The 21,169-nt window shown below is 43.2% G+C and overlaps 1 protein-coding gene across 6 annotated transcripts in view; it reads right to left on the reverse strand.

The window, feature by feature from the left end:
* Positions 1 to 20,750, reverse strand: part of SLC4A5 (solute carrier family 4 member 5) — a 128,548-nt gene extending 107,798 nt beyond the window's left edge. For 3 of the 6 annotated variants that reach the window (XM_058429091.1, XM_058429093.1, XM_058429092.1), the window contains exons 1-3: positions 20,370 to 20,749; positions 19,473 to 19,549; positions 11,170 to 11,320 (exon numbers count right to left, since the gene is read on the reverse strand). In XM_058429091.1, the coding sequence (XP_058285074.1) occupies positions 11,170 to 11,320; positions 19,473 to 19,508 (187 nt within the window). In that variant the 5' untranslated portion in view covers positions 19,509 to 19,549; positions 20,370 to 20,749. Of the gene's footprint in view, positions 1 to 11,169; positions 11,321 to 15,875; positions 15,922 to 19,472; positions 19,550 to 20,369 lie in introns of those variants that run through there. The other 3 variants (XM_058429095.1, XM_058429094.1, XM_032178299.2) reach the window with 3 other exon arrangements.
* Positions 20,751 to 21,169: the final 419 nt, after the last annotated feature.

The raw sequence follows: 21,169 nt of genomic DNA on the forward strand, positions 1-21,169 counted from the left end.
TGGAATGCACAGTTTGTCCTTTACCCTCCTGCTTTCTTGCACGGACCTTGAGACTTTGAGATAAAGCAGCCATCTTGCAACAATGAAGTGACAGGTATGAAGACCAAAGGCACAGGCTAAGGACAAGGCAGAAGGATAAGACAAATCTGGGTTCCTGAGAATATCACTGAGCTCTGGACTCCTTATCCCTGGATTTCCTGTTATCTGAAAAAAAAAAACAAAACTCTATATTTAAACTGCTAGCCAGTTTTATGTTACTTTTAGCTGAGGCCTTCCTAACTGACACATAATGGATGACTATGGACAACTGAAATTAATGAACTAGATTTTTATGTATTAACATGTATAAATCGCAAAAACATAATGAGAAAAAAAGGAAGTTGTAAAAGAAAATGATATTACTTACATAAAACTTTAAAACAAACAAAACACTACCAATATTGATTATAGTTACATTTATAAGTAATAAAATCATAAAATTATGCAGAGGAATGATACACACTAACTTCAGGTTACTTCTGGGGAGGGATAAAGTTAATGATGTTTGATGATCTTTGGTATTTTGGATAGATGATAGATATACATGTAGTTATGAAACGAATATGATAAAATGTTAACATCTGTTAATTCTGGAGAGTAATATATCAATATCTGTCATATTGTACACATTTGAGGTATTTTATTATTAAATTTTTAAAAGTATTTTTAAAAATAACTAAGAGGTCTCCCCAACACTATGAGATAATAGTCTCAGGCAAAATGGGTCAACTGAGCAGTCTGCACAGAAAATGACTGGGAAAAAAACTCCTCACACTTTGCTAGATCATTATGAAATTTTAGAACAGTGACTATGAAGAAAAGAAAGATCCTAAAAACTTCTAGAGTAAAACAATCAGAAACAGGTCACCTGTCAATGAATAGAAATCAGACTAGCAGAAGACTCCTCCTCAGCAAGTTAAATAAGAGAAGATAATGGGCAGGGTGTGGTGTCTCACACCTGTAATCCCAGCACTTTGGGAGGCTGAGGTGGGTGGATCACTTGAGGTCAGGAGTTCAAGACCAGCCTGGCCAACATGCTGAATCCCCGTCTCTATTAAAAATACAAAACTTAGCCGGGTGTGGTGGCACATGCCTGTAATCCCAGCTACTTGGGAGGCTAAGACACAACAATCATTTGAACCCGAGAGGTGGAGGTTGCAGTGAGCTGAGATTATGCCACTGCACTCCACCTAGGTGACAGAGTGAGACTCTGTCTCAAAAAAAAAAAAAAAAAGAGAGAGAGAAGATAATGAGCAAAGCCACCCAAAATCCAAGGGAGATTGTTTCCAACCTAACATTCTCCACCCAGCCAAACTATCAGTCCAGAGTAGGGGTAGAAGACATTTCTAGACATGTAAAAAATCATTTTACTTCTCTTTCATAACTTCCTAGGAAGTTCTTTTAAAAAGTTACCCATTATTAATCAAGAAGGGGAAGACAATGAGATGCAGGAGAGAGTGGATAAAATCAGAATAATGAAGAGCAGTCCCCAGATGACAGCTGTGTCCTCAAAAATCAATCAGTCCTCAAAAGAGCTAGAAAATGAGGCTTCGGAAGGAGCCACCCAGGGAAAAAATGAAATGTAACAGATTTGATACACTCTTGGAGATTTTGGAACAACTCAAGAAAGTGACAGAAAATGCAAAGAAAAAAGATAGCAATTAGAAATACCAGGGAAAAATTAAAACTCTGCAAGGAATAAAATGTGATCATGGCATGTAATCATAAGTATAAACACTGATTTTTGCATGAACTAAAAACGGTGATGATATTCTACATTGGGAGGATAAAAAAGAGATGTCTGTGGTTGTAAGATAGTTAAATATTCACTTGTAAGTGACTAATGTCTAACTTCAATAAATAGCAGGAATAATTATTACTATCATTATTATTAAAAGGTAGCCAACAGAAAAAGCTAAAAGAATTCCTAGTGGTTATCTTTGGGAAGTGGAACTGTGGCATATGGAGGAAGCTGGAATGGAGTTCCATTGCTTTTTATGGAACGCTCTTACATGTGTTAATTGATTTTTAAATTATAGCTTTTTTATTTTAAACATTTTAAAGTAAATAATTTAATATGCCATATGTTCATACTTTATGTGATAATTGTATCCTTGAAAATTAATGGTTAAATCTATTTGTTCAAAGTGAATCATGTTTAAAATACTTAGTAGAATTACACAACAAAGAACCCTTTAAGGCAGTGGTTCTCAAACTTGAGCATGCATCATAATACCTAGAAGGCTGCTTTCTGTTTGTTTTCTTGGAGTTGAGGTCTTGCTTTGTCACCCAGGCTGGAGTTCAATGGCGCAATCACAGCTTACTGCAGCCTCCAACCTCTGGGCTCAAGCAATCCTTCCATCTCAGTCTCCAAAGTAGCTGGGATTACACGTGTGAGCAGCTCCAGAAAGCTTGTTAAAATAGATTGCTGGGTCTCATCCCCAGAGTGCCTGATTCCATAGCTCTAGGTTGGGGCCTGGAAATGTACATTTCCAACAAGTTCCCAGTTGCTGCTGATGATGCTGATCCAGGGACCACATTTAAAACCTCTATTTTAAGAAAGTAACTCCCAATTTATATATTTTATTAAATTGGGTCAGTTGGTGATTTTTAAAAAGCTGGTGTCTTCCTACTCCAGTATGGTGTGAAGAGTACAGAGAAGCTGAGTAACAGATTTCTTTTCCCATAGAGAACCACCTTCAAATGTCTTAGGGGGTGACTCCATGTCTCCCCAAGCCTCTGCAGGAAAGGCCATGTGACCCAGCCTGGCCAAACACACCCCATTCCAGCCACAGAGACTGGTTCAGGAATGATCCCATGTCCTTAACTGGGCCAATCAGAATTCTTCCCAGGACATTTCTGCTTGATTCATCCAAAAACTCTGCTCACTCTGGCACTGCTAAGCTGATAAGCTTGGAAGTTACTATTTTGCCTGTCACATGGAGGGAAGCATTCAAGAAAAGTAGAGAAACAGAGTCCAGATAACACTGTGACTCCCTGAGTCAGTTAATTTTGAACTGTCCTTCTCAATTGTGTTGAGCTGTTAAATTCACTTTATTTTTTTCTCATGTTTGAGTTAGGTTTCTCATTTTGCAATCACAAGTGCCTGACTAATGAAAATGAAATAGAGCTTTCCAACATGTTTTTAAAATGTGTTATTTCCTATTTGAAGTACTATGGATTCTCAGATTGGAAAACAAATGAAAGTTTGTTGGAAAAATGATGAAATGCCTGGTTGTCACTGACAAATGACAATACGTATGCAAACATAGATGAGAACTCTACAAACTATAGAAGTATGGAGCTGTAATGTAGCTATAATATTCAGGCAGATGCATACCTTCCAGTTCTGGACTAGCTAAGACCATTCCTGCCTCATCTCCTCTGTGCTAGGTCCCAACTTCTCACAACTTGAGAGAAGCTGCCTCCCAGGAATATGCAGAAGTAGGAGAAGAACCCAAACTCCCTAAGATGATCTTCAAAGGAGTCCATCCATCTGAAGCTGAGTGTTGGCCGTGGGGAAGTGTTTGGATTAGCTCTGCTCTGATTGGCAACTATACTCTGCCCACCATAAAAGTCCCAACCTAATTCATGAAACAGAATTTCTACCTCCAGCATTTCATATAATGTGTATTAGTTGAATGTCAGGTATTTTGCTTTCATCATCTTATTTAATCCTCACTATAATTCAGTGAGGTATATAATTTTCACCCCCATTTTATAGACGAGTAAATGAAGACTAAGAGTTAAGTGATTTGTCCTGGGTCACATAACCAGCCATGGTGGAGCCAGGGTTCAAACTGGATTCTTTTTGATTCTCAAACCTAAGGAAAGAAGCAAGAAGGAAGTGAGGGGAGGGGAGGGGAGGGGAGGGGAGGGGAGGGGGAAAGGGGAAGGAGAAGGGGAAGGGGAAGGGGAAGGAGAAGGAAAGGAAAGGAAAGGAAAGGAAAGGAAAGGAAAGGAAAGGAAAGGAAAGGAAAGGAAAGGAAAGGAAAGGAAAGGAAAGGAAAGGAAAGGAAAGGAAAGGAGGGGAGGGGAGGAGGAAGGGAGAAGGAAGGAGGGAGAGAGACGAAAGAGAAGTAAAGATGTGAGAAACAGAGGGGGCCTGGTATGGGTTACTGATAGTCTTTCACTTCTGGGTTCCAGGCCCTTCCTGAGGCCTGGCTGAACTCCTGTCCACAAGACTTCCCTGGTATTATAATAAGTTCCTCCTTGGTAAAAAGGAATTTGATGTTTAAAAAAATAAAAATTTTTTAAAAACCCTCTTTTCTCTTCAACTAGCTTCAGCTGATTTGAGTTACTTGTATCCAAAGAGTACTAACCAGTACAATCATCCACTACAATATCTGGCCAAAGGAATTGTGCTAGCAACACATCAGCCTCTGGCATGCAGCAAATGAAAGGACTTGTAACACCAGTTTCTCCCCTGCCCAACTAGCACACTGTTATTCCCCCATCCATCTTTAGATCATAGATCGCCTTGGTGTTGAGCATGGCTTTACAGCAAGGAAACACACAAAATTCTCTTCTGTCCTGAGTCAAAAGTCACTTTCCATTTCATTGCCCCTACCACTAGCCTGGAATCACATCTGGGATCCCTGAGAATCCAAAACCCTACTGACAAAATCAACACCTGGGCCACGTGCAGTGGCTCACGCCTGTAATCCCAGCACTTTGGGGAGGCCGAGGCGGGCAGATCACAAGGCCAGGAGTTCGAGACCAGCCTGGCCAACATGGTGAAACCCTGTCTCTACTAAAATACAAAAATTAGCCGGGTGTGGTAGTGCACGCCTGTAATCCTAGCTACTCGGGAGGCTGAGGCAGGGCAATTGCTTGAATCCAGGAGGCAGAGATTGCAGTGAGCTGAGATGGCACCACTGCACTCAAAAACAAAAACAAAAACAAACAAAAAAAACAACACCTTAAGCCTGTAAGACCAAGGATCAGAGTGCTATCCTAGCAAACAGACACACAGGGGTCCTTGCCCAAGTAGCCTGCATACCCAAAGCAGCAAGGAGGTGGTGACACAGCTAGCTTTAAAGATGTATGACATGTTTTAGTCATCAGAGCCCTTGTGATAGAATCATCTGGTGTTTAGGTGCCCACTCCTTCCCTATCCACAAGGGCACATCAATTCAATCCAACAAATCCTTATTGAGTATCCACTTTGTTCCAGATATTTGCACTAGACACTGGGAACAGAACAAAATAGTTTAATTACTAGGGAAGAAGGGTAAAGCATAGTAATGAATCCTTAAGATTAGACATCCATGTCTCTGGGAAAAAAGGTAACTAGTGAAAAGGTTGTGCCACATTCACTGGTCAGCTTTTGGGGAGCTTTTCTTTCCACCCATATTTTAAGCCACTTGACCTTGATATCTAAGAACTCTAGACCAGCCAACATGGTGTCTGATGCACTCTTCTAACAGCCCAGAGTATTTCAGAAAAGGACTTCCCCAAGGGCTTATCTGGGATTATTTTGTGAACTGAATCGACAAGAATGACACGGGGTCATGCTGGGCTTTAGAAAGCTAAGCTAGAAGCCAGGGAAAGGCTACCCTCTCAACCCATAGCTTGTCCATTGCCTCGGGGCCCTGCAGACTGAAACACCCACGCATGCTCCAGGAGAGAAAGGACAAAACAAACAAATATCCCTAAGAAAACTAGCAGTAGCAAAACCAGGTACCGTATCCAAAACCTAAAAACAAAAATGTGTAATGAAAGGAGACTAGCCATTATTCTGTTTCTATCCTGAGATGTTACATTAGCAGATATAATTTATTTTCCCATGGTTTTCTGGGAGAGAGGTTAAGTCTCAGGGTTTTTGCTACTTCATAAATATTTCAGCCAGTCTAACACATTTGACAAAGACAACAGAAATTTACATGCCTAGAAGAGAAAGATTCAGTTCTATTAGATGAGAACAAGATAGAACTAACTTACCATGGTGTCAGACAGAACAAATTTCCTGTCATTTCTGTTAATTTGGAGTGGTTTTGCACCCAAAAACCTCAAGGCCAAGGTGATAAAAACAGTATAATTTTTAAAGGAAAATCAAATATTCTATACTCATTTGGAAGATTTGCCCAGCCTTTCTAGTATTCTCCTCTTCAGTGTGTGTGACGCTTACTTTTAAATACTCTGTGTTCATGCTATGAAGCACATTTTCCCTTATCTGCATAGCTCTGTCTACTTTCTCTGAAGCTTCCAGCTGCAAACTTACCTTCGTGTTCTTAGCTCTGGAAACCAGGATCCAAATCCCAGGGAGGCCAGAACCACTTCCTCTGTTCCTGTTGGGTGGCAAGAAGGGCTCTCTGTGGTTTCCAGGCTGAACAGTATTTGGGGCATTGGAGATTGACTTCTGAGGCTCAGTGGCGGCCAGCCATGTGACCAAGGTGGGGGGAGGGACGCTCCTGCAGGGTCAGGGATGGATGCCTGGTTGACTGACAGACCAGGGTATAGCAGGGTCTGAGTAGAGCTGGCCATGATCATAGGCAGATGCCTTTGCTCTAAATTTCTTCTTGAATTTTAACTTGGTGACCTTTTTATGGCAGTCGTAAATTCCAGCCTTGATTCTGAAATGCTATTTTATCTCCCTGCATAGTTTTTAACCCAGATTCTTTTTGGATTCTGTCTTGGAGGGATGTTAGAGCTGGAAGAGAACTTGGAGAATCCAGCCCTATCTCAAGGTTGCCCATTTTATACAATGAAAAATTAGGGCCCAGAGAGAGGCAGTGGCATTTCCAGGAACCTACAGATACGTGGGCCTGTTGTTACGTACTGGGATGACCCCGGTTGGCTCAAAATTACAGCTCACTTTAATGTCTCCAACTTTTAAGTTGTTAGAGCTTTGAGGACTGCTGAGATGTCAATAAAGGATCTTATCACATTGCAAGTACCTAAATGTTCAGCTGTCAGATTAGGGCATGGCTTGGAAATAGTGGCAGTCTGTGCTTGTGGTCAATGAGTTTATATAAACATGTGTACTTATTTTTAGGCATCTCTAACTCAACCTTTGTAAAATGCTCCAAGGTGATCTTTTTGGAGAGATCAGGTGACACCAAAAGCTAGAGATATATATATTTTTTTAACCTCAAAGAACTTGAAGACCTCTCTAGACTACAGCCATGCAGGTAGGCTCCTAGTTCACACCTGTCTCTCCAGCCAAAAGGATGGCTGCTGGCTCTCTGCTGACGAAAGGAGAGGTGGTAGGAATGATGGAGAAAATGATAGAGGCAGAGGTGTTGGTTGTAGAAGTAGCAGTAAAATGGTGGCAATGTAGATGAAGGTGTAAAGTGTAGGTGAAGGTGTGAAGTACAGATGCAGATGATGAGGTATAAATGGAGATGTGGGGTATACATAGAGGTGTGAGGTGTAGATGGAGGTAATGAGATGTAGATAAAGATGGTAAATTGGCCGGGTGTGGTGGCTCACGCCTGCAATCCCAGCACTTTGGGAGGCTGAGGCGGGCAGATCACCTGAGGTCAGGAGTTCGAGACCAGCCTGACCAACATGGAGAAACCCCATCTCTACTAAAAATACAAAATTAGCTGGATGTGGTAGTACATGCCTGTAATCCCAGCTACTCAGGAGGCTGAGGCAGGAGAATCACTTGAACCTGGGAGGCGGAGGTTGCAGTGAGCCGAGATCATGCCATTGCACTCCATCCTGGGCAACAAGAGCAAAACTCCATCTCAAAAAAAAAAAAAAAAAAAAAGATGGTAAGTTGTAGATGGAGGTGAGGAGATGTAGACAGATAGATAGATGGTGAGGTGTAGATGGAAGTGTGAGGTGTAGATGGAGGTGTTGAGGTATAGATGGTGGTGTAAGGTGTAGATAGAGATGGTGAGGTGTAAAAAAAAAAAAAAATTAGCCAGTGTGGTGGCACATGCCTATAATCTCAGCTACTCGGGAGGCTGAGGCAGGAGAATTGCTTGAACCCAGGAGGCGGAGGTTGCAGTGAGCCGAGATCGTACCCCTGCACTCCAGCTTGGGCGACAGGGCGAGACTCCATCTCAAAAAAACAAACAAACAAACCAAAAAAACATGGTGAGGTGTAGATGGAGGTGGTGTGAGGTGTAAATGGAGGTGTGAGGTGTAGACAGAGATGATGAGGTGTATGTAGAGAGAGGTAGTGAGGTGTATATGGTGGTGTGGGGTGTAGATGCAGGTTCTGAGGTATAGATGGTGGTGTAAGGTATAGATGGAGACGGTGAGGTGTATATGGAAGTGATCAAGTGTAGATGGAGGTGTGAGGTATAGATGGAGTGTGAAGTGTAGATGGAAATGTGATATGTGAATGGAGGTGGTGAGGTGTACATGGAAGTGATGAGATGTAGATGGAGGTGGTAAGTTGTAGACAGAGGTGTGAGGTGGAGATGGAGATGGTGAGGGGGTGGTGAGGTCTAGATGGAGGTGTGTGGTTTAGGTGTAGGTGGTGAGGTATAGGTGAGGGTGGTGAGGTGTAGATGGTAATGGTGAGATGTGGATGAGGGTGTGATGTGTAGATAGAGGTGGCAAGGTGTAGATGGAGGATGTGTAGGCAGTGATAGTGATGAAGGAAGGAGTTAGAAGTCCTTGTGCATGATAGAATAGAAGATTCTTGTTGCTATTATACTGATAAACATGGAAGAACCTGTCCTCCTTTGATAATACATGTGAAATGGTGAAACTTCACCATTAGGAGTCTGGAGAACCTTATTCTTTCAGAGCCATGGTACCTTTGGGAAATCACTTCACCTCTCTGGGCCTCAGTGTTCTTGGAGCAGAGTTTGCTCTGTTAAATGGCATTTGTTAGGGGGAAATCTACCTCTCTCCCTCCAAGCACGTTTGCCTCACCTTATAAAGTGGGAACTTCTGTCCTTGCTACAGCCTTGAGAAAAGTACTCTCCACTTACTGCTCTACCTCCTAACTCATGCTATCTAGCAGAGGATGAGTGGTTCGTGTGCTTGGAGAACTGGAGCACATAAAATTAGCATATGTCATGACTCAGGTTCTTCTGGGTTTCCTCCTTCTGGGAACAGCCTCCCCAGAGAAGGCCTGTGCTTCCCTCCTCTCCTCTTCTTTTCAACCTGCCCTAGGAAGGGCAGGTTCTTGCCTTGTGGGATAGGGGAGTCTTCCAGTTCTGGGTAGATAAGTTTCATTCCGAGGGAAAGAATCAGAAGCCCAATTGTACATTCAAAACTACATTCTCCAATCAGCTTTAGCCGTCATAAATTTATTTTAAGTTCCAGCTGCTGGACTTCTATATCTTATTTCTCATTTGATTCCAAGCACAGAGGGGTTGTGAACAAGTCTCATTCTCAAAGTCCAGCACTGAAGAATTAATAAAAGAGTCCACATAGACTGGGTTGGACTCAAGGATCTCTTAAGTTTCTTTCAAACTCTACTGCCCTATGATTCTATGTGTCTAAGTGAAATTATCGCTGAAGCAAAATAAACATATATTGACAGTTCTGGGTCAGATGTTGGGACTCTTAATGGATAACTTCCCAACTTCTGACTCCCTTCTTTCCTGATTTTCAACTGGATGAAGACCTCTGATCTTCAGGCATCTTCCTCTTCACCCCACATACCAGCTCCTCATGGCTTCATTTACTTCCCCTTCTGGTCTGGACATCATGATGAATCCTTTCCTCTCTTCTCTCATTGATACTCATAACCTCTTATTCCTGCCCTGCCAATCTCTTGGGCAAAATCAGTCCATTCGTTAACTTTTTCCTCCTGCACTAAGTACTCTTTTGTCTCTGGAGAAAGCCTGTCTTCAGTGGGAGAGAACAAAGCCAATACACAGAATGGCAGAGAGGTGTCCATTTGTGTGTGTGTGTGTGTGCACATGTATGTGCATGAAAGAGAGAGAGAGATGAGGAGGGAGAGAAAGACCTAGTCCTGTGATGTGTATGGCCAACTTCATCCCTGCCCTTCCCTGTGGTTTAGTTTTGTGAGCCAAAAAATGTTGAGAGAAGATATGGCTACCCCTTTTCTCTCTGCTCCCTGTCCTCTGGCCTCCTTCCATGTTATAGTCAAGGACATGCCAAGCCAGCCACTCAGCTGTGGCACTGGAGTAAATGCTTGGGGGATATTGTCAACTCTTCCTCACCACCAGAGTGGTAACAGCTGAGGCTCATGCACTGGTCTTGGGGAAAGGGAAAGAACTGGCCCCAGCGGTCCTCAGCCACAGGTGTCTTCCCCTGGGCACATCTGGCAATGTCTGGATCTATTTTGGTTACACTGGAGGGAAGGTCACTACTGGTGGGAGGGTACTTCTGGCCTCTAGTGGGTAGTGGCCAGAAATGCTGCTAACAGCCTACAAAGATGGCCCCCACAACAAAAAAAATTATCTGACCCCAACTATCAATGGTGCCACGGTCAAGAAATCCTGGATTAGGGCATTCAGTCTCTGGTTCTAGGCTCTCACTCAGGCAAAAGGAGCACTCAACATAGGCCCACCTCACTCGCCAGGGATCTGCCAGGAGAGCAAGCTAAAGATTCTTAGTACAGTTGGCCCTCTATATCCACAGGTTCCTAATCCAAGGAGTCAACCAACAGCAGATCAAAAAATTTGAAAAAATAAAAATAAATAACAACACAACAATAAAAAATAATACAAATACTCCCAAAATACAGTATAAAAAACTATTTACATAGCATTTACATTGTATTAGGTATTAGAAGTAATCTAGAGATGATTTAAGATAAACAGAGGATTGCATAGGTCACATTTTATGTGAAGGACTTGAGCATCTTCAGATTATGGTATCTGCGGGTGGTCCCAGCACCAAACCCTTGCAGATGCTGAGGGGTGACTGTTTGACCTCTGTGCCTCCATTTTCTTCAGATACCTGGCGGACAGTGATGGCTGCTCACTGGGATGGATTCCCTTCCATCTCCTGGCTAAATGCCATCTGAATCCCACCTGGGTTTGACATCTGGAAGGATTTAGGTAGGTCTGACCTAGGACCATGGCATTGGGGCAAAATTCTGTGAAGAAAATAGCAGCTTCCTACCCTGGAGAGGCCTGTGGGACTTAGGCCCTTGTTAATGGGACTAAGGATTCATTTGGGGGCCCTGGCAGGCTTATCTAGAACCTTTACCCACAAGAAGTTCCCCACAGGCTGGGCAGTACTCACCACAGTATGTGCAATTTTTGGCTTCCAGATTGTTTGTGCCAAGCTTTGGCAGGTGGTACAATATTGGCTGCCCCAGATTCTTGTCTACTTTAGCTGCTTTTGAACCGTGTCCAGGGTTGAGAAGGGAACATACTGTGATGGTGTCAGCACTCTGCAGGAAGGTGAAAAAAGGTGAGAGATATGTTAAAGAGAAGCTGAGACATTGTAAGAGGCCAAGCCCAGGTGATGCTGTGGAGGAGTTCTCTTTCTTCACCATCCCTATCTACTTCCCAATCGCTGCTGTGGCCTATGGACTCGGCTCACTCTACAACAGCCACGACGCAAGTCTTGCTGTTCCTCTAACACCCCAGGCTCGTTCCCACCTCAGGACCTTTGCGCTTACTGTTTCCCCAATCTTCAGCCTGACTTGCTGCCTCGTGTATTCAACTATTTGGTCAAATGCCATCTACCCAAGAAAACCTTCCCTGACCGGCCCATCTAAAATGCCCCTCTCTGGTCATTAACTCTACTTTATTTGTCTAAATGGCATTTCTATCCAAAACCACAGTATGTGTTTATTCATTTGTTCACTTTTTGTCTGTTCCTCTAATATGGCAGAAAGTTTGTCTTATTCACTGATGTATCTCTGATACCTAGAATAGAGCCTGGCTCATAAATGATTGGGTCCAAATCCTGACTCAAATAACTGTGGCATCTTGGACAACTTCTCTTTTTTTTCACTGCAATTTCTTCAACTGAAAAAAAAATGTGAATAATAATCATATCTTCCTCAATGGTTATCTGAATCAATGTGAAACCTTAGGTCAATGTCTGGCCCACAGGGAATAGTTACTATTAACTAATAATATTATTATAATTATTACGCCCTCAGGAAGAAGCTCACATGTGTATCCTGAGGAGGCGGGGAGGGGATGAGCAGTATTCCTAGCAGCTTGCAGGAGCGGAGCCTCCGTCTTTTTTGCTTCTCCAGGAACCAAGTCCTGTTCTCCCCTCTTGCCTGTTCTCTGCTGCCCTCTGGAGGTCTGCAGCGGAGTCAGGCAGGGAGCTGATAACAGGTACGCCACAGATTACGTATCCTCCACGGAGAAGAACGAGACATTGCTGGATGACAGTCCCTCTACTTAAGCGAGCCAGAGCCCACAGAGGCATCTTGGGCCTTGGCAGAGCTGCCACTGGAGCCATCATTTGGCAAACACAATTGGGAATCATTGAGGCCACAGAGGAAATGTGGGTACCTAGGAACTCGTTCTTCAGACAGATCCCCAAATGGACCCAGAACCAGCATGCAGCCAAGCAAGGGCAGGCCCCTTCCTTCCCCTCTCCCCAGGCTGTACTTCCTTAGCCAAGGGACAGATCTCTGATCACCTCAGCCAACCTGAGCTACCCTGGAAAGCTACTTCTCACCCTGTGCCCCTGTGCCTCTCTGTCAGAGCATATGTCACTGGCTGGGCCAAATGATCTTCATGTCAACCTAAAACAAGAGGGCTATGGAAAGACATCCCTCTAGAGACATCTGGGAGCTGATTAACTAGTAAGAACCTGGAGACACCAGCACTGTCTGATCAAAAGATACAATGGAGGAAAAGATTTCATTTTCAATAAAAACAAAAATCCTAAAACATCTAGAAATAAACTTGCCTAGAAATGCATGTTTTATATGAGGACACATGGCAAAACTTTGCTAAGAAACATATAATATGACATCATATTTCTGGATGGGAAAATTGAGTAGGGAAAATATGCTTAAGTTCAGACATTTATATATATTTTAAATACAATTCCAAGGGCATTTTGAATGAAAATGACCAAAAAATCATGGCTAAAGTACGAGCTTAGAATGTATTGAGTTTTTACTATGTGCTAGGCTCGAGGATGACAGCTTTACATACTTTACCTCAATTAACCTCAAGAGGTCACTTTTTTCTTTCTTTCTTTCTTTATTGTGGAGACAGGATCGCACTCTATCACCCAAGCTAGAGTGCAGTGGCACTATCACAGCTCACTATAGCCTTGACCTCCCAGGCTCAAGCAATTTTCCCACCTCAGCCTCCCAAATATCTGGGACTATAGGCAGGTGCCACACCATACCAGGCTACTTTTTAATTTTTTATAGAAATGAGGTCTCAATATGTTGCCCAGGCTGGTCTCGAACTCCTGGGCTCAAACAGTCCTCCCACCTCAGCCTCCCAAAGTGCTGGGATTACAGGAGTAAGCCACCATGCCTGGCTGAGGTCATTATTAATATGTAAGAAAGACAGGTTGGGGAAGTGATGAAGAGCAGGAGATCACATGACTTTGGGCAAGTTACTTACAACTTGCCCGAAGTGGTTTCCTCATCTGTAAAATGGGAATGATAGCAGCTATCCCATAGGTTTATGATGAGTATTAAATGAGGTAACATACATGAAACATTGAGAACAGTGCTTGGCAAGTAGAAGCACTGATATGAACTACTATTATCCTCATTTACAGATGAAGAAACTAAAGCTTAGAGAGGATAACATAATTTGCCCAAGTTCACACAGCTGATAACTCGCTGCCCTGGCCTGGGGGATGGGAGTAGGGAGTCTTGCCTACAAGATCTGAAAAATTATAAAATCATAGTAGTTAAAACAGGAAGCACATCTTGTATATTTTTATATGCCTTGCAAGATCATGTTCTGAAATATTAGCCAATGCCTTCTCCAGCCTGATATTCCCTTTACCTCTCTCCCTTCCCTGCCTCAAATAGCCAGGCCATTCTATGCTCATTGCTGCAGGGAAGGTGTGTGAAAACAGAAAGAAGAGGTAAGGAGCCTCTTTCCTTAGGGGAATAGAAAAGACTTCTGGCCTAGACCTAGACCAAACTGTGGGAGAAAATGGTCAGGAGAAAGATCAAGGTGTTTCCTGCCCCTCATATCCAAGAATAATTCCCCAGGGCAAGGACAAGGGCTGGAGGGAAGTTGAGAAACATTGACTTTGCTAGGTCCTGGAGGCTGAGGTCCCAATCCCTGCTCCCTGGACTGAGCCCCACAGAGAAAGCAGCATTCCTCACAATCTGTGGATCTGAGAGCAGAGAACAGAACAGCTGCTGGGGGTATCTAGGCCAAGAGGACCCCAGGCAAGCTCCCTGAGGCTGCTTGAAGAGGTGGAGAGAGACTTTGACCTCCACAATAACCTGCAGGCACCAACGACCCAGGACCAGTAGGACAAGGATAGATGACATCAAGGGCAGGACCCTTTGTAGGTCACTGAGAGTCCAGAACCCTGCACTCCACCCCATCCCAAACCCAAAATGGAAACTGCAAAGAAACTCAGAACTGACTGGGATTAAGGGTCAGCATCTTTTTAAAGAGTGGGGCTCAAGTATAGATGAAGGAGAATTTTATAAACAAAGTAATTTTTTTATACACGAGTTTATGGGCTGAAACTGGTATTCTAAAGGATAAATTTTTAAGAAAATAGTGTTGGGGAAATGCACTGTTTAAAAAATCCATTTAGAAGAGAAGCTTGGGCAGCAGACAAAGACAGCAACTTAAATCATTTGTGGGGCTCAGCACATATTATTGATCTCTGCTCTGAAATTAAATGTAATTGTTCCTTAAGATTGAGCTTGAATTTGCATCCCGATCTGCCTTGGACAGTAACCATCTGCCCCTATTGTCTTGGCTTCATAATTAGTTGTGCTCCTTTCATTCTCAAAAGGGTCCCAGTTTGAGGAGTAAATTATGTGGTTACTCTGCTTAAGATCTTTAAATGAGAGTGATCCCATGGATGGGCCGACTCTGAACTAGGTATCGTGAAACAGAAAGTAAGGCTTTCCAGGCAGGTGTGGCTGGAGGCCAGTGGGGCCTGACATGGAGCCTCTGGAGGGCAGAGAACCTCAGCTGGATGGGAAAGGAAGGTAAGGTAAAGGGCAGGTGGGGCGTCAAGAGAGGGTCAGGTGCTTGGTAGTTAATAGGACAGTGGCGAGATCAGAGTGGAATGTTTGAATTTAATATTTCAGAGATGGAGTAGCTAAGGATAATGGTGTGGCCCAGGTTTTGACCATAGGCACAGGAGGGAGAAATGGAGGCAAATGAAGGCCTGATTGTGTTTGGGGACAGGAATTGGGCACTGGGGAGACACATGGATAGGGGTTTGTCTCTACTTTTGTACTCTTTTCAAATTTTGAATCTTGTAACTGTATTATTTTAAAAATCTACAAGCAAAATTAAAATGCAAATCAGAGCCACAATGAAATGCCATTTTTCACCTTTAAGATTGGCAGATATCAAGAAATTTTTCACCAGTTGAGAGAGGAGGGCAATGGGCCCTCATACATCTACTTGCCAGTGAGATGCAGATAAGCACAGCCTCAATGGGGCTGGTTTGGCTGTATTTATATAACTTTAAAATGGACATACCTGGCCAGGTGCAGTGGCTCACGCCTGTAATCCCAGCACTTTGGGAGGCTGAGGCGGGTGGATCACTTGAGGCCAGGAGTTCAAGACCAGTCTGGCCAACATGGTGAAACCCCGTGTCTACTAAAAAAATACAAAAGTTAGCCAGGTGTGGTGGCTGTAGTCCCAGCTACTTGGGAAGCTAAGCCATGAGAACTGCTTGAACCCAGTAGGCAGAGGTTGTGGGGAGCCCAGATCGTGCCACTGCACTCCAGCCTAGGTGACAGAGCAAGACTCCATCTCAAAAAATAAATAAATAAAAATAAATAAATAAAATGGACATACCTTTTGGTAGCAGCAACTCTTTATCTGGAAGGTTATCTTACACTCCCACCTGTGGACAAAAACAGAGATGTGGTTTGGGACAGTTACTCACCTCCCTGTGCTTATGTCACAGTTGTAATAAGAATTAAATATGATACATGGGAAGGATTTTAACAAGGGCCTGGCACATGGTAAGCATTCAGGAAATGCTGGCTGTTATCATCAGAGCATTGTTCACGGTGGCAAAACATTGGAAACAACCTGAATGTCCATGAATAAAGGACTGATTTTAAAAAAGAAAGAAAGAAAAACAAGTTTTGTCTCCACTTTGGAAAACCATGAACCTTTTAAATAGAATGAGGATATTCTGTAACTGGTGCTATGGAATGATTTTTTTAGAAATATTGTTAAGGGAGGAAGAGCATCAGGAAGAACAGCTAATATTTGCTGGGCTTAATATCTAAGTGATGGGATGATCTGTGCAGCAAACCACCATGGCATACATTTACCTATGTAACAAACCTGCACATCTGGCATATGTACGCCTGAACTTAAAATAAAAGTTGAAGAAAAAAATAGATTTTTAAACTTTCTAAAAAGAAATATTGTTAAGTAGGAAAAAGGGAAAGTGTAGAAGAGTGCTTATGGCTGTAATCATGCCTGTGTAGAGGGTGCCTATGGGTACAGTATGGTCTCTCCAGGGAAGAGGTCACAGAAACTGGTTACAGTGATGCTTCTTGGGAGGGGAACTTGGAGGTCGGGGCTCAGGGAACTCTATGACTTCTTGTACCGTTTATATTGTCCACCATACACAGGTATTCCCTATTCAAGAACAATTAAATAAATTCCACTTCTGGGTATATACCCAAGAAAATTGAAAACCAGGATTCAAACAGATAGTTATATCCCAATGTGCATATCAGCATTCTTCACAATAGCTAAAAGGTAGAAACAACGTAAATATTCATCAACAGATGGATAAATAAAATGTTGTAAATACATACAATCGTGATTCAGCCTTAAAAAGGAATGAAATTTGGACACATGCTACAACATGAATGAACTTAAGGACATCACGCTAAGTGAAATAAGCCAGACACAAAAGGACAAATACAGTATGAGTCCACTTACAGAGGTACCTAGAACTGTCAGATTTATAGATACACAAAGTAGATTAATGGCTACCAGGGCCTGGGGCAGTGAGAAATGGGGAGTTAGTGTTTAATGGGTACAAAGTTTCAGTTGGGAATGATGAAAAAGTTCTGGAAATGGATGGTGGTGATGGTTGTATTACAGAACAATGTGAATATAATTAATGCCACTGAATTGTACATTCAAAAATAGTTAAAATGGTCAATCTTATGCTTATTTTGCCATAAAAGGAAATCATTTTAATAAAAATATTCCTTTATCACTTTGATTGGAGCTATGTTAAATGTAGATTAATCAACAAAGAGCTGTGTTGTATGAGCAACAACAAAGAACAGTCCTATCCAAAAAAGGGCTTTTGTTCTCCAAATTCTGGCATTTTCTATGCTAGACAGGCCTGCTCTGCTTTGCTGGCTGGCTTTTTGGGGGTTCATGTTTCTGAGCAGCGATGAAAGGCTGAACCAGGACCAGGGGAAGAGGGTAGCTTCATCCAAGATGGAGGAGAAATGGGTGGGAAGAGATGATGGGTGGGGGCAGAAGCAGAGAAATTCCCATGGGGCCATGAGGATGAGATAAATGGGGTGGGTGTAGGAAAGGGATTTCCTACAGGGGTGGAAAAAGCTGGCCTTTGAGGGGAGTAACAGAGGAGTTATAGCAGGAACCTGTAAAAGAATCACCATGTTCCACTGGTGAGCTGGAGATCACAAATGTATAGTTTTCATATTCTTCTCGCCTCTTCTCTTCCAGGCAACAACCCTGAAGGGGTTGAGGACCCTGGTTAGCTAAATAAGCGAGGAAGAGTGGAAACCAGGGACTCCCCATCCAGACCACTATCCACCACAGGCATCTGTTCTTTAGCAGCACCAGAAGAGGCTCCACTCCAAGTCAAGATTGAAGTGGTATCATTAGGTGGGACTGGAAATTATAATTATTAAAATGAGACTGAGACCAAGGGTGGCTGGAACAATCTTGTGACTTGCCTAAATTTCATTCAGGGGCAAAGCAAGAGCTAGTCCCACCGAATAAATGTAAAAGAGGCTAGATGCGGTGGCTCACGCCTATAATCTCAACACTTTGGGAGGCCAAGGTGGGTGGATCACCTGAGGTCAGGAGTTCGAGACCAGCCTGATCAACATGGTGAAACCCCATCTCTACTAAAAATACAAAAATTAGTTGGGCGTGGTGGTGGGTGCCTATAACCACAGCTACTCAGGAGGCTGAGGCAGGAGAATCGCTTGAACCCAGGAGGTGGAGGTTGCAGCAAGCCAATTATTGTGCCACTGCACTCCAGCCTGGCGACAGAGCGAGACTCCATCTCAAAAAAAAAAGAGGAGTAAATGTAAAAGAGCAGTAAGAGACAAAAATCAAGCTGCTTTCTGATTTTACCACCTAAGTCATGTTTGTTCAATGGAACAGTGCACATTAGCTTTAATTGTTAATTAACACGCATCTGTTAAATAACCTTATATCTGACTTTGGATTTTAAGCTTTCTGAGGGCAAGGACCATGTGCTGTTTAACCCCACACTGTTCCCACAGCCTGGCAAAGTGCCTCAAATTTACACAGGGGGCACTGAGATGACTGCTGAGTGAATTGCTGACCAAGAGGGAATGCCCCACATCAGGCAGCCCATGCCATTACTGTGCTCACACCGTGCCCGACACAGAGCAAGGAATCATAAGTCCTGGGTGGCTTGAATTGACTCTTCCTAAAAAAAGAGCCTGTGATCTAGGAAGTCCAATATAAAAAGATGTTGTGGATTGCCAAGACTTAGAGTAAGAGGGGCAGAAATGAAGTAGGCATGGATGGTAATTTTGTTTTTCCATCAGGGCTGCTCTTACTCTGGAGTAAGGAGAGGAAGGCTAAGACAAAAAAGGGGGACTCAGCCCAACCCAGCTTATGTCCTATGATACCAGAAGAGAGCATTGCAATGACCTATTAAACCTCAAACCAAGCTGAATCCATTTTTGAGTAAGAGACTCTTACAGGGCTCCTGTCCTCAAAACTATATAAAATTGTCCAAATTATGTACTTCTGAGATAATAAATTAGCAGAAGAAGCACATAGCCCACCTCTTAAGATAGGGAAGTAGATCTGAAGTAGCTCAAGAAACAAAGTCTTCTACAGATGAAGGATGAGGGAAGGAAACCCAAGACCAGTTGATTCTGGTTTGGGAAATGATAACATTGGAGAACACACTCTACTATCTGTTTCTTGTGACATCCTTTGTGCTGAAGTTATCTCCTTTGTTGGCATGGCCACCATCCCTACTTCTAGTGCAGTGGAGATGTATGAGTGTCTCCATTGCTGTTTAGTTACTCCCTTCTGGGAGATAAACTTGACTGGAGGGGGTGTGGGCAGGCATTCAGTCAAGCAACAAGCCACTCACTGAGTGCCACCAATGGGGTGGGAAAAGATGACTCTCCTTAGACTGGTCCATCCAAAATAAAGGCGGTGGGGAGAGCATACCTGGGTGGTCTTCAGGGTACTCCTGGAAACATCCATCAGCTCATGAGCTCACAGCTGAATTCCAAATCCTGGGATGCCTGCTTAGAGGGAGGGTAAAACACCATTTCTCAGGGACAGAAGCCCACAAAGCTAAGGGCACTGGGTTTCTAAGTCAGGATTTCATCACAGCTGGATGACCCTTTTTTAAGGAAAGCCAGCTGATCTCCAGGACTCCTGATACATAAGAACTATGCAGTCTGTCACTTCTAGGGAGAGAGATGGGGACTAGCTCTGGTTCCTCATGTGTTCTTCCCTCTCACTCCCTAAAGACCTCAAGAAACAGATCCTTGGTAATGATGCCTTCTTTGGGCCAGAAAACTTAGTTGAAGTGTGGATTCTTATACAAGTCTCATGTTTTCTGGACTCCTAGGAGACTCAGAGGAGACACCATAAGTAACCGTTATTGAATTGGAAGAAGTGTGAAGTACTATCAACCACTGTGACGTCCACGGCTCAAGAACATGCACAGAGGTCTAACTAGATATAGGTCTCAGCCCCTGACTTTAGAAGTCTGACATTCCACAGATGTGCACACACTACACACTCCCCTCACAGACGAAACTGGAGTAGGGGGACAGAGCAGAACAAAATCGCAACACTACTACAGAACAACCTCGTCATTCCATTACTTGTCCTTTGCTATGTTAGAATAGTTATAGATTAGTTTCAACAATCAGGTTACTCCTTATCTTTGCTCTAAGCCTTGTACAGGCCTTTAGCAAAAAGCAATAAAATTCTCATCTGACTCTCGGTGGGCTGGGGAATCTGCCTATTCTATTCAGTTGGTTCACTCACATCTCCAAACCAGAACCTACAACCACTCAGTAACTTTATTTATGTAAAATCCACTCTACTCACCCCAGTGCAGTGGCCTGTGGCTCCTGGGCCCTGACTCCAATTCCTTTAGGGTGGACCTTGCAGTTGGAACCATCCACCTCTCGTTTTTTCTACCTCTGCTATTAACATAGCCCCTCCTCTATTGCCTCACCAACTATTTTCAAACCCAAAAGTCTTTGTCTATTCATAGCCACTGTAAAAGTAACATTCATTTTTCTGTTTTTTAATCTAATGTCTGCGTCTTCAGTGGTTCTCACTGGCTAATCTAATCAGTGTGTTCTAGGGAGGTTTATTCCTTGCCTGTTCAGCTTGTCCCAGCACAATAAAGCTAAGTCATTTGCCTGGGGAGAATCAGCTCTTTTAAATCAGACAATCCTCAGGAAAGATGTCAGGACTTTTGCCTCTTTTCTTCATGGGCCTGAGATTCAGGAGAACATTCTGCATTCCACTGCCACACAGCTCTGCAAACCCCAAATCCTGACTCTCCGAAGAAGGATATGGGCAAGGAAAACAAAGAAGGCATTTGAACAAACCAAACCTTGCAAGAAAAACTTTGCATACTTAGTGATTTTTCTAGGTTTATCCTGACTTTTGGCCTCTTTTTTTATGAATTCCATTTTTGTTTAAGTGAAAAAGATATGGTGAGAGAGACATAGTGGAAAATGGGAAGTTTGGAGGAAGATGGGAAGGAAGAAGTCAGTGAGTAGGAAGTGAGAATCGGGAGTGGAGGGAGTGAGGGACGCAGTGCTGAGGGATGGGGAAGAGAAGCATGCCAGGAAGGCGCAGCGTCTCTCGGCACCCAGCATGGAGCCTGGTATATG

Source organism: Hylobates moloch, unplaced genomic scaffold (genome assembly GCF_009828535.3).
Source record: "Hylobates moloch isolate HMO894 unplaced genomic scaffold, HMol_V3 SCAFFOLD_15, whole genome shotgun sequence".
Lineage (NCBI taxonomy): Eukaryota > Metazoa > Chordata > Mammalia > Primates > Hylobatidae > Hylobates > Hylobates moloch.